At 42.9% G+C, this 18,735-nt stretch overlaps 1 protein-coding gene across 1 annotated transcript in view; it reads left to right on the forward strand.

Moving 5' to 3' along the window:
* BCL7C (B-cell CLL/lymphoma 7C) overlaps positions 1–17,825 on the forward strand; it is a 30,869-nt gene extending 13,044 nt beyond the window's left edge. The window contains exon 6 of the mRNA XM_006896512.1: positions 17,622–17,825. Coding sequence (XP_006896574.1) covers positions 17,622–17,825 — 204 coding nt within the window. The remainder of the gene's footprint in view (positions 1–17,621) is intronic.
* The last annotated feature ends 910 nt before the right edge of the window (positions 17,826–18,735 follow it).

The raw sequence follows: 18,735 nt of genomic DNA on the forward strand, positions 1-18,735 counted from the left end.
GAATAAATGAATTTCTGTTAAAAAAAGTTGATATTTATAGAGGAAAATATTAAGGAACTAGTGGTTTAAAAAGTAAGAAGTAGAGATCCTTTTCTGGTTCATGAGCCTGATTGGATGTTCATGCTTTTCTACATGTACCAGCCTTAAACCTTGTTATGACATTGGTACATTACCTGTCTGATGTGGGGAAAAAAAATAAGTAGAATCTGAGAACAGAGACGAGGTGAAGCGGGGTTCATAAAAAGAAGATAAAAATTTTAAATGTTGTGGTTGTGCTAGTTTTCTATTGCTGCAACAAGTTACCATGGATTTAGTGTCTTTTAACAAAGCAAGCTTATTAAGCATGCGACAGGTCTATAGGCCAGATGTTCACCATAGATTTGTCTCAGGGAGCTAAAGTGAGCTCAGTTAGCTCAAAGTGTTTGCAAGGCTAATTATTTTTTTTAAATTCTTAGGGAAAATCCAAAAGAAACAGCCTTGCCAACCCTTTTAGTTCAGTGAGACCCTTAGTGGCCATCTAGCCTATAGTCCTGTCAGTTTAAAGACTAAGGTGTGCCTGAGGCTTGCCATGGTCTTCCCAGTTGCCTCCGGTGCATCTGACAGTGAATGAGTTTGACAGAATTAAGAGACACCTTTGAGTTATGTTGGAGAAGAGTGTTTAATACCCTGTGACTGACAAAGAACAAACAAGGCTCTCTGGGAGGAAGTGCAGCCGCAGTGCTCATTAGCGGCAAAGATGGTGAAACTTCATCTCACATGCTTTAAGCATGTTGTCCAGAGAGGCCAGACATTGGAAAAGACGTTGTTTGGAAAGGTGGAGGTTCAGCCAAAGAAGAAAAGATCCTCAAGAAGATAGATTAGCACAATGACTCTAACAGTGGGCTCTAGCATATCAGAGGGGCTAAGGTTAAGGGCGGGGTTAGGTTTCAGAGCTGTAGTTCATAGGGTTGCTATGAGTCACTCAATGACACTGCACAACAACAGCCTGGGAAAATCGTCCTTTGTCTTCCATAGCTTCCAGAGGCTGTATTCCTTGGCTCATACCCCCTTCCTTCATCGTCAAAGCCAGCAATGCTGCATTTCTCTGACCATTCCTTTATAGTCACATCCCCCTCCCTTCCCAGCTGGGAAAGATTCTCCAGTGTTAAGGACATGTGTGATTACGTGGTCAACTGTGGTGGCCTAGTCCTTAGGCTACCAGATAATTTCCATTGCACTGCTAACCCAAAGAGCATCTCTCTGACAGTATGAATCTTATCAGCAGCTCCAGAGAAGAAAGATGGACAGTTTCCTCTCTAGTGATTTCCAGCCTTGGAAACCACCCAGTGGAAGGTCCGCTAGGAGTCAGTTCTAGCTTGATAGCAGCACGTTTTGGTATTACACTGGGATCACTGAGATAATCCAGGGATCATTTCCCTCTTCAAGGTGGTTAATTTTCTTACACCTGCAAAATCTGTTGAACCAACTAAAAGTAACTTCCTCTTAGGTTCCACAGATTATTGTTATGTGCCGTTGAGTTGCTTGTGACTCATAGCGACCCTATGTACAAGAGCCCTGAACCTGCTCTATCCTGTGCAATCTCACTGTCTCTGACACACCCACTCCCATTGCCCCAATCACTTAATCGGTCCATCTCATCGAGGCTCTTCCTCTCCTATGTTGTCCCTCCACTCTCCCAAACTCTCCAAGGACTGGTCCCTCCTTGCAGCATGCCCAAAGTATGTCAGTCAAAGCTTCAGAATCCTTGCTTCCAAGAAGCAGCCTGGTTTCACCCTCTCTGGGACAAACCTGTTTGTTCTTCTAGCAGTCAATGGTATAGTCAACACTCTTCTCCAGCACCACAGCTCAAAGGCATCAGTTCTCTTTCTATCATCCCTAGTCACTATCCAGCTCTCTGACACATAGCATGCAACTATGAAGACTATGGCCTGGATCAGGTGCACCTTAGTCTCCAGCCTGACATCGTTGCTCTTCATTACTCTGGAAAGGTCCCTGACAGCTGACTTGCCCAATGCAATTTGCCTCTTGATTTCTTGGCTGCTGGTGCCAAGAGTGTTGATTGTGGAACCAGACAAAAGAAAACTGTTAACAATCTCAATCTCTTCACCATCCATAATGATGCTGCCATTTGGCCCAGTGGTGAGAATCTTTGTTTTCTTGATGTTGAGTTTCAATCCATATTGAAGGCTGCAGTCCTTGACCTTCTGTAGCAAGCACTTCAGGTCCTCAGTTTCAGCAAGCAGGGTTGTGTCATCTGCATAACGATGAATCTTCCACCAATCATGCCACGTTCCTCCTCATACAGCCCAGCGTCCTGGATGATCTGTTTTGCATACAGATTGAAATTAGGATATGGATTATTTTTGGAGAGTCATTATCTGCTCAGCATATTTATGTAAGGATATGGAATTATCTTTATGCATAAACGTAAATCAAAATACCTGTATAATCACCACCTAAGCTAAGAATTAAACACTGAGAATCTTAGCTGTTTCTTCTTCACTCTGCCATTACACTTTTTGTTTATATTTGTCTGGTACTTTTTTCCCATCTATTTTAGATCTTTTTGTCACTTTGTTTTATTTCTCGTGAACTGCATATAACTCCTCCATCTCATAAATTCTTTCATCCTATTTGTATTTATTGTGGTAATCAATACACTTTTCTCTCCCACTTCATTTTATATTCTTATTTTTTGTTAATGTTTTCATGTTTGCCTTTTTTATTTTCATATCATTCCTTTACAGTATGTTTTTCTTCATATGTATTGTTGTGTTTTTTTAAAGTTTATTCTTTTTTTTAATATTTTTTAAACATGTATTGTTTTTTACAACCTTTTACATTATGATTCATACAATCATATACATTCTATTTTTTTTTTCATATACATTCTATTTAACATTTTTTATACTAGCTTTTTTCTGTTTGCCTCTTTTTTTAAAAAAAACAACAACAAACAACCCAACTTTTTTTGGTTTGGTGATTTCTACTCATCATCTTTCCTTTGTCAGTATTTATCTTCTTTTCCTTAAAAATCATATTCTTAAATTGTTATATTAACATGGATTATGGGAACAATCTCATTCACCAGAATGTTCATTTGCTCACTCCACCATGTCTTCCTCTCCTCCCCAACCCCAAAGACGATACCAGTAGATGCATTTCCCTTATTCCTGGTATTTTAATAAATAGTTTATAATTTCTTCTTCTGTTGTTATGTACCATCGAGTCAGAACTAATGAGCTCTGCTAGCTTCGTTTTAAGGAGTTGCACTGCCAACCCAAAAGCAAATGGTTTGATTCCACCAGCTGTTCCACAGGAGAAAGATGGGCCTGTGTGATTACTGCTTCTGAAAGACCTCTGGAGAGTCCTTTCCAACTCGATGATAAAGAAAAACCAACAAAACAACCTTATTAAGTTCTTCATTAAAGTTAATCACTTCTACCAAAGAATCCTTCTTTAACAGCACAATTCCCATTCCATAGTCTACCATTTACATACTGCACTAAACACATTGCAAGATTCATTGCTCACCTGTTCTCTCTTATCTTGAGCTTCCAAGACTGTTTAGGACAGCTTTCCTGAGCACTTACCTCAGGGCATGTAAGTGAATGTACACTGAATCTTGAATGTCAACAGGTGCCTTTCATTTACTCTAATTAGTAAATGACTGCTAGTTTTGCATCTTGGATTTTATTTCTTGGCTGTTAGTGGTCTGTTTTAGAACCCATTTTTTCTTAGACATTTCATTTTGTCTCCTGTGTTACAGTACTACAGATGAGTGATCTTCAACTAGCCTGATTATTGTTCCTTTCTAACTCCCTAAGTGGTGCAAATGGTTAACAAACTCACCTCCTAACTGAAAGGTTGGAAGTTTAAGTCCATGTTAGGTACCTTGGAGGACAGGCCCAGCAATCTAATTCTAATAAACTCAGCCTTTGAAAATCCTATTATGAAGCACCATTTTACTCTGACATACAGGGAGCTCTGGTGGCCTAGTTGCAAGAAGCTGTGCTACAATCCCGGAGGCCATCAGCTTCGTGTTCGAGGCCACCAGCTGCTCTGCTGGAGAAGGATGGGCAATCTCCTCCCATGCAGTTAACTGCCTCTGAAAACCTGCTGGAGAGTCAGCTGTGGGTTGGTTTCAACTCTGGCTGCTTGTAAATTTTTTTTTTTCTATATTTTTTTGTTCAGAAATTTCATCAAGGAGCTCTGGTGGCCTAGTAGGTAAGGAGCTGGCTGCCCTGCCAACCCAAGGGCAGGTGTTTCTGATCCACAAGCTGCTCCAACGGAGAAACATGGACAATCTCCTCCCATGCAGTTTACAGCCTCTAGAAGGAGGGGTAGCCATGAGTCAGTTTGATTTTACAGATAAGACTGAGGTTTAGAGAAGGGAAATAGTTTTTGCCCTAAACAGCACACAACACAACAAATCTTATCTTTAGTATTCTCAGTCAGTTCTTATCCTATGCAGACTCCAATTTCCCTCTCTATCTATTCCCTTTCTTTCAATTTTGGGAATCCTGTTCTTTGCATATTATGTCTCTTGGATCTGTCCTTCTAATTAACATGGTTTCTTTCTTCCGGTATGTCTGATGGATTGTATTATTTCTTTCATTATCTGGCAACTAGTGTTGTTCCAAACAGTAATGAATGGTAGCATTCCAAGGAAGTAGTATCATCATGTAATAAAGAATGAATAATGGCTGTGTTCATAGGGACCTTAATCTTTTCCACCTGTTCCTCTTCAAAGACCCACTTTGAACTGACCTGTGTAATAGAACTGACCTGTTGATTTGAACCTCATGCTTTTGGGTTAACAGTGCAACTTGGCAAACTCATTTATTATTAAGTGCCGTTGAGCCAACTATGACTCCCAGTGACCCTGTGAACAATGGATCTGAACCCTGCCCTATCCTGTGCCGTCCTCACCATCTGTGATGTATTCCAGCCCACTATTACAGTCACTATGTAGATCCATCTTCTTGAGGGCCTTCCTTTCCTTTGCCGACCCTCCACCTTTTGACTATGATGTCCTTCTCCAGGACTGGCCCTTCCTAACAACATCTCCAAAGATCAAGTCTTGTTTATCCTTGCCTCCAAAGAGCACCTTAGCTGAACCTTTTCCAGGATATATTTGTTTTCTTGGTAGTCCATGAGATAGTCAGCATTCTTCTCCAACCCCACAAACTCAAAGGCATCAATTTTTCTGTCATCCTATTCCTTGTCCAACTTCAGCTGTATAAAAAGTACCTGAAAAGATTAAGGCTTTGGTCAGGTGCATCTTTGTCTTCAAATTGGCTTCATTGTTTTCCAGCCCTTTGAAGCGGTTCCTAGCAGAGACTTTCCTCAGTATAATACATTGATTTCCTGCCTGCTGGTGTCAAGGGTGTTGATTGTGGATCCAAGCAACATGACATGATGGACAATTTTTACCTCTTTTCCATCTATCATGATGTTGCTTTTGAGTTGGTGATCAGGATTCTTGTTTTCTTGATGTTGAGATGTAACCAATATTGAAGGCTGTAGTCTTTGATTCTCTGTAGCAAGCATTTCAAGTCCTCACTTTCAATTTATAGGTTGTGTTATCTGCATAATACAGGTTGTTGATGAGTCTTCCTCTATTCTTGATGTCACATTTTTTTCCATAGAGTCCTGTTTCACAAATGATTTTTTCCTACATACAGAATGATTGGTTAAAAAAAAGAACACCTGATGCACACCTCTCTTGATTTTAAACCATGCAGCGTTCCCTTGTTTTGTTTCTACAACTATGTCTAGATATAGGTTTCACAAGAGCACAATTAAATGTTCTGGGATTCCCATTCTCAGCATCAGCCATAATTTATTATGGTCCACACAGTCAAATGTCTTTGCATAGTCACTAAAAGAGAAATAAACATTCTTCTGGTATTTTCTGCTTTCAGCCAGAATCCATCTGACAGCAGCAATGATATCTCTCATTCCGTACCTTCTTCCAAATCCAACCTGGATTTCTGACTGTTTTCTGTTCTAACCATTTAACAGTAATTTTCAGCAAGATTTTACATGCATATGATATTAATGATATTGTTCAGTAATTTCTACAGTCTGTTAGATCACAGTTTCGGGGAATGAGAACAAATATGGATCTTTTCTAATTGGTTGGCTGAGTAGCTGTCTTCCAAATTTCCCGGCATAGCTTGGTGAGCATGTCTAGGACTGTGTTTGTTGAAATGTGTGCAAAATTTGCTAGAGGAGCTCAATAGCCAATTTGAACTGATAAGAGAAAAAATTGGCAAGATGAAGACATGTCAGTTAAAATGATTCAGTCTGAAGATTGGAAAGAAAGACTTGAGCCCATTACTGCAGTTACCATGTCTATCCATCTTGCTGGGGGTTTTCCTCTCTTTTGCTGACCATTCACCTTCCCAAGCATGACATCCTTTTCCAAGGATTAGCATATCTTAACAACATGCCCAAAGTATGCGAGACAAAGCTTTGCCATCTTTGCCTCTAAGGAGAACTCTGGCTGCACTTTCCCCAAGATATACCTGTTTGTACGTTTGGCAGTCCTTAGATACTCAGTACTCTTCTCCAACACAACCACCCAAAGGCATTAATTCTTCTGTCTTCCTATTCATTGTCCACCTCTCCGATGCTTAGCAAGTGATTGAACAGACAATGTCTGAATCAGACACACCTTAATCTCCAAAATGACATCATTGCTCATTTTGGAGAGGTCCCTGACAATGGTCTTGCCCAAAGCAATGTCTGTTTCCTTATCTCCTGAGTGCTGATACCAAAGGTGTTGATTCCAGATTCAAGTAAGATGAAATTGACAGTTTCAGTCCTTTCTCCATCAGTCATGATGTGTCCATTGGCCCAGTGGTAAGGACAACAACAAATGTGCCCTATTGGAAATGTAAAAGGAATTCTTCAGGCTAAAATGAAAGTAGACAGTAACTCAAATTCACACAAATAAAATAAGGAACATCAGTAAAGGAAATAGATAAATATATGTAGTTGTTCCATGTTTAACTCTTCAGATGTAGATTTAAAAGACAGTTGCAAAGTGTGTAAAATCCACCAACTGCTCCCAGGGATAAAAGCTTGGTGGTCTCCTCGCTTGTGATTTACAGCCTCTGAAAACCCGGAGATGAGTCAGCTACGAGGTGGTTCCCACTGTAAGACACACACCTCCACCACGATCAGCCGAAGGTGATGTACCCAGCACAGCTTTGCTTAGCTGTGATGTCATTGGGTGCCCTGGATTACTCCTTCCCTCTCGTTGCTCTTGAGTTAGAAATTACTCACAGCCTGTGGATTGCCAAGCCTGTAAATGAAAGGAGATTGACCATCTTTCTCCCAAGCAGCATCCCATTTCCCATTAGCAGAGAGTTCAGCAATGTGCTCAGACCCAAGGGAGGGACCACGTCAGTTCACCCGTCTATCGTGAGTGTTTTTCTCCTGGGACCGCTCCAAGTACCGGTAACTGTATTATGCAAAGTCAAGTCAGAAGAAACCACACAATGGACACGTTTAGTAATATAAAGAACTGTTAATAAGGGGTTGGGATAATGGAAAGAGCTAATGAAAATGACAGAGAATTCTAAAGAATACCCAATCCCAGGAGCTGAAATTGAGCTCCCAAGAGCCCTCCACCAGCTGGGTGGTGACGCAGACCTCACAGGAGAGAGGGCATGGCCGTGACTCACTGGATCGGAGATGGGTCACAGGTGCTTCACCAGCTGACCTGCTGAAACACTGATCCGAAGCTCCGGGAGAGCTGGTCACTAGGCGCAGCCGGAACCAGGAGCTGTAAGAACGGACCTGCAGGAGGCCAGTGCTGGGGAAGGTTTTGTTAAATAGAGGAATAAAGCGTTGTAAGAAGTCATATCGCTGTAGAAGTTAAGTGCTAGGCAAAGTGTAACCATCAGGAAGACAGTGGTGAAGAAAGCAGCTGGGGAAACCTTTCTCTCTGCCTGAGTCTACTCGCGGATGTTGTCTGCCTCCCGGGGTCCGGCACCCACATGCGAGCTGCCCTCCTCGCTGGAGTCTGTGGGCTCACTCATCAGGTGATTTGCCTGAGTGTGCATCTGGGACTGGGTATTACTGGATGATCCCTCTAGATATGCAGCCTTGGTAAAAACCTGTGGAGCAAGAATCAATTCAAACCTGGCAGAAACCACCCCCCACGTGTCCCTTTTCCTCTTGCAGTGACCCACTAGTGCCCTCTACTGACAAACCTTCAGCTTACTGCAAGAAGAACTTTAAGCTTCCAGCCCTTTTATCTAAGGTGAAGTAGTATTAAGGGGAGGGTTTGGATCCCACAGGCAGTAATTTGGTAACTGACACAGTAGCAGAGTCTCCATGTTGGCCCTCTGACTGATGGGGAGGCACCTTCCAACCAAGGTAACAAACTACTTGGTAATATTGCTTCTCTTGGGAAAGCGAATTGAGCCAATAGGCAACATCATGACAGATGGAGAAAAGATTGAAATTGTCAACTACTTCATTTAACGTGTATGCACAGTCAACATCTTTGGTACCAGCAGTCAAGAAATCAAAAGATGTATACATTAGGAAAGTCTGCTGTCAAGGACCTCTCCAAAATATTAAGGAGCAGTGATGCAAATTTAAAGACTAAGGTGTGCCTGATGCAGGCCATGGTCTTTTCTATCACATCTGAGAGCTGAACAACAATTAGGATCACAGAAGAATCGATGCCTTTGATTGGTGATGTTGGGGGAGAGGACTGACTATCCCCATGGATTGCCAAAAGAACAAACAGGTATGTCTTGGAAAAAGGTGGAATGGAAGAGAGTTACTGTGTCACTGGGGAGAAAAGATCCTGAAATAATAGGCTTCTCTATTGATGAATGTAACATATACTTTGAATCAAAGTTTCTTTGTTCTTTTCCTAGAGTTCAAATGTATATAGAAGGGTGCATACAGAAGCTGAATGTCCAAAGGGTTGGGCTGCTTCAGTTACAGATTCATTGACTCTAAGCTACAAAGTCAGCCTTTAGTACCTACGCCACAGCAATGAGCTGAATGTCAGTGAGCATGATGCCAAGTGTTGTCAGTAGACGGTGTTAGGGGTATGGCGGAAGAAGGGTCTGGTGCTGCTGCAGTTTGGCTGGTGGGGCTGGACTTGTTTTTGTTTCTTCTCTGTGGTTTTGTCATTCATGCATGTGCATATTGGGACAGCCAGTGTTGTTATGTACCCCCTGCAGGCCTGCAGTGTCAAGTTCTTGCCACACACTCTATGCAGACAGTAAATACCTTACTGTCCTACCAATAAGAATTCTGAAATCCCAATTCCCTCTGCAAACTTGCCCACCAGCCCTGGTCCCCCCATGACTCTTTCTAGCCTCAGGCTCCTGAAAACACATTCTCACTCCACTCCCTCTCCACACCCCAGTTCTCAACTTCTGCAGCAGCAAGATTTTCTTAGCATGCACTTTGTCTCACGTTTGACTCGTGCATTAGAGAAGCGTTCCTCGACCCTGGATTTCTGCGGTGTTTTGGAGGGTTTTATTTGGCTTCTGTTTGGTTTACAGGTCCCAGATTTAGGAGCCCCTGATGACGCTTTCTCTGACCCTCTAGATGACTGATTTATAGCAGGTCCCAACAGAGAGGCACCTCAGTGACTTCTCACCATCCGGTGAGGCATGACCATGCCATTTCTAATTGGGTCAAGTTTGTAATACTTGGATGGGGGAAGGAACAGGGAGGCTCACTCTTGGGTCTTGGGCACTGGGATAGAGACCTCTTCTCATGCCTGCTACTCCTGTATTCCTCAGAATTCTCTTACTCCAGTGTCATTGTTAATTTTTTTTCTCTTAAATTTATTATTTTTTGTTTGTGTACCATTAAATCGGATCTGACTAGTACAGGAGGAGATTGCCCCTCCTTTTTCAGCACTGCATCTGGTGGATTTGAATTGAATTGCGTGCCTCTGGGATTGCAGTGCAGCTTCTTGTGTTTTTTGGTTTTTATTTAAAAAAAATTAATTTAATTGAGATTTTAATGAATGTTTATAGAGAACTTTGATTTCTATTCATTCATGTTTTGCACATTTTCCTCCTTACCCACCCCTCTAGTTTGCTTTTGTCTTTGAAAAAAAATTCTTTCATTGTTGCAGATAATTCTTTATAGTGAATTTTCTCTGGGTTACTGTATGATTATTTTTTTTTCTTCTTTCATGAGTTGAACTTCATTAACTTTAGCTCAGTAGAGTGACCCGCCTCTTTGTGTATCCCGTACCCTAAACAGTCCTGCTCAGTCCATTTCCCTTCAGCTGGAGCCATTTCTTTCTTTGCTCTCCGGGGATCTGGGGTCCTTGGGGTGGTCTTTTCTCCTCTGTGTCTAAATCCTTTTTTGGCAGACTGTTAATTTTCATCCGCTCATGGTTTTTATTCATCTTCAGTGTTAAGAATCATTGTTAGTGCTCTCAAGGCAAGTGGTGAAAAATAACAAGTTTCCCTCTTAAGAGAGACAGTGTTAAACCTGGAAACCATGACCGCCCTGCCAAGGAACTAAGAAAGCCTCACCTACAACCCGGCAAGAGCTGGGAAGCAGACTTTTCTCTTGTCAGTTTACAGATTCAGCATCCTTCAGAGGAGAGGAGAGTAAACACGCTTTTCCAAGCAGGTATATATGCTTGGAGGGAAGTGTGAGCACTAAGGTGCGTCTGATTCAGGCCATAATCTTTCCAGTTACTAGCTATGCATCTGAGAACTGGACAATGAATAAGGATGGCAGAAAAATAATTGATGCCTTTGAGCTGTGGTGTTGGAGAACATTGAACGTCCTATGGATGGCCAAGAGAATGAACAGATATTTCTTGGAGAGGGTGCAGCTGAAGTGTTCTTTGAAGGCAAGAATGATGAGGCTTTGCCTCATATCCTTTGGACATATTGCTAGGAGGTGCTATTCCTTAGAAAGGGACATGATGCTGAGAAAGGTGAAGAATTGGCAAAGGAGAGGAAGACCCTCAACCAGCAGGATTGACACAGTGACTACTGCACTGGGCTAGTGTGTGTCAGGAAGTGTGAGGATGGCACAGAACAGGACTGGGTTTAGATCTTTTGTTCATGGGGTTGCTATGAGTTGTACTCAACTCAGTGGCACCTAACAGCAACAACAACAATTGATATATTCATCTTCTGAGTGCTACACATTACTGAATCAAAGAATTAATCATTTACCCGCTTGTGATCAAAGCAGCTCAAAAGATGGGCAGCCTCCTTATTTAAAGATTTATAGCCATGGAAATCAATGGAGGGCTTGTGTGTCACAATTGACATTGATTTTGGACTTTGATTTGTGATTAGAAAAAGAGGCCCCTTCTTTCACTGGTGGTATAGACTGTGGGGAGCTGCATTGCTGACTCAAAGACTCATGTCTCTGGTGCTTGGAATCCACTAGTGGTTCTGCCAGAGAAAGACAATCTCACACACAAATTAAAGCCTATGAAACACCAGGGAGGGTCAGCTGTGAGTTGATTCTCACTAGGCAAGGAGTTCTTCAAAATACTTTACTGCCATCTGTTGGATATTTGTTGTAATGACTATACAAATCTATGAGGACTGGAAAAATGACACAAAAGGCCCATGGTTCAAATCCAGCAGCTGCTGTGTGGGGACAAGGATGGAAGGTCTCCTTCCTTCCGCTTTGTTTTTGTTGTTACGTGCTGTCGAGTTGCTTGTGACGCATAGTGACCCTGTACACAGCAGCTCTGAACCCTGCTTTATCCTGAGCCAGTCTCACCGTCTCTGACACACCTACCCTCATTACCCCAGTTATTGTGCCAATCCATTTCACATGGGGTCTTCCTCTTCTCCACTGTCCCTCCACCCTTCCGAGCATGATGTCCTTCTCCAAAGACTGGCCCTTCCTGGCTACATAACCAAAGTATGTGAGACTGAGTTTCAAAATCCTTACCTTCAAGGGAGTTCTGGTGGCCTAGTGGCAAGAAGCTGCATTGCAATCGCAGAGGCAGACGGTTCAAATCCACCAGATGCTCTGCCGGGAAAGGAGGGACAATCTCCTCCTGTACCTGTCAGATCCGATTTGACGGTACACATACACAAAATAATAATTAAAAAAAAAATCTTTAAAAATCCTTACCTTCAAAGGAGCATCCTATAGATGGGTAAAAGGAACTGCTTCTTCTTTTGCGTTTACTATATTATGTGTGACTATTGAACCAAAAAGGTGTATTGCTGTAAATATAAAATGAAATTATAAACAAACTTAACCTAAAAAAAAAAAGGGAACATCCTGATTTCACCCTTTCTAGGATGGACTTGTTTTCTTAGAGGTCCATGATATGTTCAGTACTCTCCAACTGAAAACTCACTGGAGGATCAGCTGTGAGTTAATTCCAACTCGACGGCACACAACAACAACCAGAAATTGTGTAACGTACTACTTGCAGAACTATGAGTAGCAGCCCTGATCTTGGTAGATTCTGTGGCCTCAGAAAAACCTGCTGTGTTTGGTCCAACCATTTGCCCACTCTGTTTATTTTCTATGGTCCATTTTAGCTGTTGTCTATGAAGACCTTTTTTCCAGAGTTCATACTTGGGGTTTCCATGTGTTGGAATTGATATGTTGTCAACAAGAAAAGACAGGAAAAGAGAGGCCCAGAGATTTTGTGGCTCACCCAAAGGTCTCTGATAGCAAGAAGCTACCTTAGGATTCAGAACTCTCCCAGATGAGCTAAACCTCATGCTCCCAACCACTGTTCTGCGTTGCTTTTATGCAAGGAGCAGAGTTATATTCGGTTACACTCTGAATTGAGACTTTTGTTCTATGCCTCTTAAAGGGGAACCAGGCCTTCTCTTTGTGAGACCACTGATTCCTGTGACAGGAAGGAGGCACAGTGTGACCGGGAAGAAGGCGTTGAGAATGGCCTGAAAGTATAGCAGATAGTTGTTAGTGACTCAAAAAGCCAGTATCCAGGGAGACTAGTAAAGCAAAGCACAGAAAGAGGAGAAGTGATAGGGCCTTGTCTCTGATAGCCTAGTAGGTGGTAGTGAGTTTTACTGCCAATCCAAAGGTGGCCAGTTTGAATCCACCAGCTCTTCCACGGGAGACAGATGAGCTATCTCCTCCCATGTGACTTATAGTTTCTGGAAGGTCAGCTGTGAGACAGTTCTGACTCTGTAGCAATAAAGAGTGTTGTTCTTACCATTGGTTCTTGGATGCCTGGTCTGTTGGTGGTGGTCAGTATGGTAGCTGACATGTCACCTGTATGCTCTGCCATCCTTCCCTCTGCCTATAAGTGAACTCATTGGAACTGTGTGTGCCAGGCCCTGTCCCAAGCATTTTACCTGCACCTCTGCATGTAAAGTATTCCCCGAGACTCACCAAAGATGACTTGGTAGGTGAGAGCCTTCCAGCCACTACCTCCTGTGCTTTGTTTAATGCTCTCTATATAAAGACTTTAACAATGACAAAAATTTAAAGTTTATCCTTGGATATTTATTCTTTGATCAACTTGTTTGTTTTCAATAATTTCAATTACAAGTACAAATTGAGTCTGGCTGTTTTTTTAATTTAAATTTATTATTAATGTCAGTAAAAATTTACAGAGACTTTGGATTTCCATTCATTCATTGTTGTACTTTTCTCCCCTTCCAACCCTCCCCCCAGCTGTTTTTTGTGATTGTTTCATACGCTTTAAGCATGCACGAGTGTGATGATCACAAAGTTATTAAAACTTTGTTATCAAAAGTAGTTATGAAAGTGCCAATAACTTTTTAAAACTTCTTTTACCTTAATTTTAACAGCTTCCTTCCAATATTTGCATCTTTCTAAAGTTTCAGTAATTCTACCAGTTCTTATTTTTATAACTTCCTCGAGTTCTTCTAATCCTACTAGACTCAAAAGAAACAGGAGACTTTCTCAGAATCAGCTGAGGTCGTCACAGGGTGTGTGGGCTGCAACCTCGCGTCAGGTTGCACAGTTCTGAGGCTTTAAACCCAAGCCACTGACCACCTACACCTTTGGTTTTATTGTAGTAAAGTATATATATAACAAGATTTTGCCATTTTCACATGTACGTTCATTACATCGGCCATGTCCTGTAAGTATTACCACTTACCTGTTTCCAAAACTTAGCTACCCCCTCCAACAGGAACTTGGTGTCCTGTGAGCAGAAACTCCCCATTTACCCTCGCTAAGCCTTTGGTATCCACAGATAGACTTTTTTATCTGCAGACCCAGTACCTTTTCAGGGTCATTTCTGTGGGGCTTTCAGAGTCTCTGTATTCCTTTCTTTCTTTTGAATACTTTAAAAATGTTTTCTTAGGGGGAGTATTTTTAAATACACAGAAGTAAGAATAGTGTACGGAATGGTCATGGTGTACCCCTCAGCTTTGACAACTGTCAGCTCATGTCCAGTTTTGTTTCTTCTCTACCCCACCACCCACTGACTGCTCTCCTTTTTTATTTTGAAGCAAATCTCAGGCATCATACAATTGCATCTATAATTATCCCCAGATTATTTTCTCTAAGAACTTTAGACAACAGTACCATTATGAAAAAGAAATTATTTTATAATGATAATTCTTTAATATTAATATTACACTTTGTTTTCCACTTTGTTAGAAACTGGATTTAAATGAGGTCCACCGTAAGAGTTCTTTATACATGTATTCCTTTTGATGTCTTTCCTAGAGATGAACACTCACATTTAGCATTATGGCCTTTTAACTTGGTCTGCTGATGATAGTAAATCCTGCCTGTCCCATTATTCAGTAATACTGGATAAGGCTACTCACAGCCTTCCCTGCCTCTTTTCCTGGTCAAAACTCCATGGAATACAATGTTTTGTTGCTCAGACACTGTAGTTAATTAATTACCCGAGCAGTGGTAATTGAGCACTGGTGGCCTAGTAGCAGGAAGCTGTGCTGCAATCCTGAAGGCATGTGGTTTGAATCCACCAGCTGCTCTGTGGTAGAAAGACAGGCAATCTCTTCCCATTTGATTAACTGCTTCTGAAAACCCACAGGAGGGTCAGCTATGGGTCAGTTCCGACTAGACAGTACACAACATACACACACACACACACACACACACACACACACACACTCTGATAATTACTCTTATAAAACAAAATACCTCTGAATGATTAAATGAAAAACCAGTATCATTTGTAAATATTCACTCAAATGAAAAGTAATTAATAAAAACCACCACCTTTTACAGGTTTACAGCTTCACATTGCACTTACAGGGGATGAGTGAGCCACCCTGCTCTTAACCACTGTGATTCTTTTTTTTTTTTTTTTTTTTTTTATGGAAAAATAAAAAAAAAGATTCTTTCATTGTTTTACAAACCCTCCCCCAGGTCCCCTCCACCATGCAGCCCTCGCTCTAGTCTCCTGTGATGACAGAAATACCCAGTTACATCTCTCTTTTAGACGGTTCTCTCCCTCCTCTGCTTCAGTGCAGTATACATTATTGAACCCATCTTACTCAGTGTCTCCCTAACCCCAAGGACAGTCCCATTCTACAACAGTGGCATCATGTAATATTTGTCCTTTTGTGACTGGGATATTTCACTCAGCATAATGTTCTCCAGAGTCAACCATTTTGAATAATATTGCATGAGTTCCTTGTTTTTCAATGCAGCATAGTATTCCATTGTGCGAATATACCACAGCTTCTCTAGCCATTCGTTTGTTGATGGGCACTTAGGTTGTTTCCAACTCCTTGCTATTGTGAACAAAGCTGCAATGAACATGGGTGTGCATATATCTGCTTGGATGTCAGATATGGTCTCTTCAGGGTATATTCCCAGTAACCACTGTGATTCTTGCATCTCTGGAAACCAAGCTCAGTGTTCCATAAGCAGTAACTCCCCCAGCATCACATCTTCCCTCCCCTGGTAATGACTAATAACCTTTGTTCCCTTCATGTTTGGTCTTTTTTGTCTTGTAGAAGTGAGGTCACACAGTATTTAGTGTTTGCGATTAACTCATTTGCCTCAGCAAGTCTTCTAGCGCCCTCCACACTGTAACGTGTGTCAGGAAGTCCATTCCCGCTGAGGGTTAAGCTGTGCTCTGCTGAAGCACGGTCCGCATTGTGTTGCTTCTACCTTCTGGCTATTGTGAATAGCACTGCAGTGAATATCACACTCTTGGAGTCTCTGATTTCAAGTCTTTGAGTTTGGAATTGCTGGTAACATTGTTTTCTTGAGTCACTTACCAACTCATGGCCTTTCTTGGTCATTTTACCTTGGGATAATGGTGATGATTATCTAATTTATGGTGCTCGCATTGTTATAGTTTGGACAATAGTAAATTATTCAATCAGCGACTTTGTCTTTGCAATACTATCCTTGACATTGAAATCAGCCTTACATTTTAGGATCAACAAGATGCTATAGATTCACTCTTCATTTTGTTTGCACTACCTAATGGCATCAGCTACCCTTCAAGGACTCTTTTTTACCCTCCAAGGGTTCTAGTTTTGTGTTTTTTTGTTGTTGGGTTTTTTTTTTAGCTTTTTAGTGGGAAATGAGTGAAGGATTACAGAGCAAATTAGTTTTCCACTCAACAATTAATAACCATGTTGGAGGAAAGTTTACAGAGCAAATTGTGTTTTTTCCCCTTTTTATTCATTCATTGTTGCACATTTTCCTCTCTTCCCTTACCTCTTCTCTTCCCCCTCCACCAGTCAGTCCACTTTGCCATGCACCTCTTGTTCCAGATTGTTCTCATACATAAAACGCCCAAGACTCGTGGTTATTTTTAATGATGAGTAGTAGAAGGCACCAGTTGATGTGTATCTATGTGAAACATTAGCTCTTACTTAGTAGTGAAGGGAGCTCTGGTGGCCTAATGGCAAGGAGTTGCATTTCTAACCCAAAGGCACACGGTTTGAATCCACCAACTGCTCTGCAGGACAAAGATTGCTAATCTTCTCCTGTGTGTTTTACTGCATCTGAAAACCCACTGGGGGTCAGCCAGAAGTCAGTTCCAACTTGACAGCACACAACAATTTGGTAGTGGTAGTGAATATGTGCTTTAAAGTCAACAGTTTTTAGTGATCTTTCCAATTTATCATCTTCCCACCTTTCTGAGGGTCATAGGCGAAAGGGACACAGTCCTCTGGAGTAGTTAACCCTTATGCTCATTTTATACTTTAACAAACAGAGCGTTCAAAAAAGTGTGTATCTAGCATAAACTCACATGGCGGGTAAGCCTTGGGGCTCAAATTCCAAGCCAACTCTGGCTAATTTAAAACACTGAGGTCTGAGTTTCCAATAAAAGAGCTTCAGTATCTGCCTTACCTGCAAATGACCCACCTAAGAGTTTGAGCATGTCGCCAGGAGAGACCAGTCCTTAGAGAAGGACATCATGCATGGAAGGGTGGTGTGTCAGTGTGGAAGAGTAAGACCCTTGGTGGGATGATTGACACAGTGCCTGTCAGATGTGTCAGAGGCAGTGAGGTTGGCTCAGGATAGGGCAAGGTTCAGAGCCATTGTTCATAGGGTCGCTATGAGTCCTAGTTGACTCGCTGGCTCTTAAGAACAAGAGTACTAAGGCCAGGCCTTCCTGTCCTTGGGTGGGGTGAGTAGATGAGGAGACACTATTCTGACTCTTTCTTTCTTCCCTGCAGGATCCCAGTGTGAGAATAACAAGGAGAGCCCTCCATGAAAAAGGCCTAAAGACAGAGCCCATCAGGAGGCTGCTTCCCCGGAGAGGCCTCCGGACAAACTCCCGGCCCAGTCCCTCCATGCCAGTGCCAGATACCAGAGCTTCCGCTGGAGGAAACAAGGCCCTGAGGGGACCCAGGACAAGCCCCCAGGGGAAGGGAAGGTGAGCCAGTTCCATGGTCATGTGAGGCCTTTGGACCTCCCTTGGCTGCCCCCAGCCCAACCACTTACCTGTGCTCCAGGGCAGGAAGTTTCCCAGCTCAGTAGCCACCAGAACATGGGCCAGGGAGGACCTCCACACCTGCCCCAACCCATGGCCGCGGCACCCACCTTACTCTCCGCGGGCTTTCACGCCAGTGCCCTAAGTGCGGGAAGAGCTGCGGGCAGCACCCAGACCTCTCAGCTCCTGAGGACAGAGAGCTAGAGGCCCTCCTGTGCTCCAAGTCACCTCCTCTCGCACCAGCTTCCTCTCACACCAGCGCTCCGACGCTGTTGGTGTGCCCGCGGTGCGCACAGTTCCAGCAGGGCCTTCAATCCAGAGAGAGTGGAGGAAGTCTTGCCATTGTGACACCACAAGGCCCATATCGCTGACACATGTGGGTTGTGCCTCTGCCGGCCTCTGGCCTCCAGCAACACAGGTTACGTTTGACCTTGCCTTTGTGCAGAGGCCCTGCAAGGCCCAGACATGGGCAGGGCAAGCCCCTGGCACAACACCCAAGCTACCTCACCCTCAACCCGCCTTCTCGAGCACGACAGGGCTTTTGGCAGAAAGGCCACCAGAGGGCCAACTTTGCCAGTCACCTGGCAACTGACATAGGCTGGCAGCCAGGTCACCTGCCTGGCCACCACCAGGCATGAGGGACCCATGTGGGGCTGGGAAGAGGTTGGGCCTGGCTGCTGTGAGCCGAGTTTTCTGGCCTAGAGGTGGGCTGACCCCAGTTCACTCGGAGAATCTCCACCGGAAGAAGACCTCAAGTGAACAAGGCCATCTGCTGATGGCCCCAAGGACTTTCACTAAGCTCTTCCTTCCTGACTCTGCTGCTGGGCCTCTCATACTCTGAAATAAGGACTCAGTTT

Source organism: Elephantulus edwardii, unplaced genomic scaffold (assembly GCF_000299155.1).
Source record: "Elephantulus edwardii isolate Elephantulus edwardi_28Jun2011 unplaced genomic scaffold, EleEdw1.0 scaffold00186, whole genome shotgun sequence".
Classification (NCBI taxonomy): domain Eukaryota; kingdom Metazoa; phylum Chordata; class Mammalia; order Macroscelidea; family Macroscelididae; genus Elephantulus; species Elephantulus edwardii.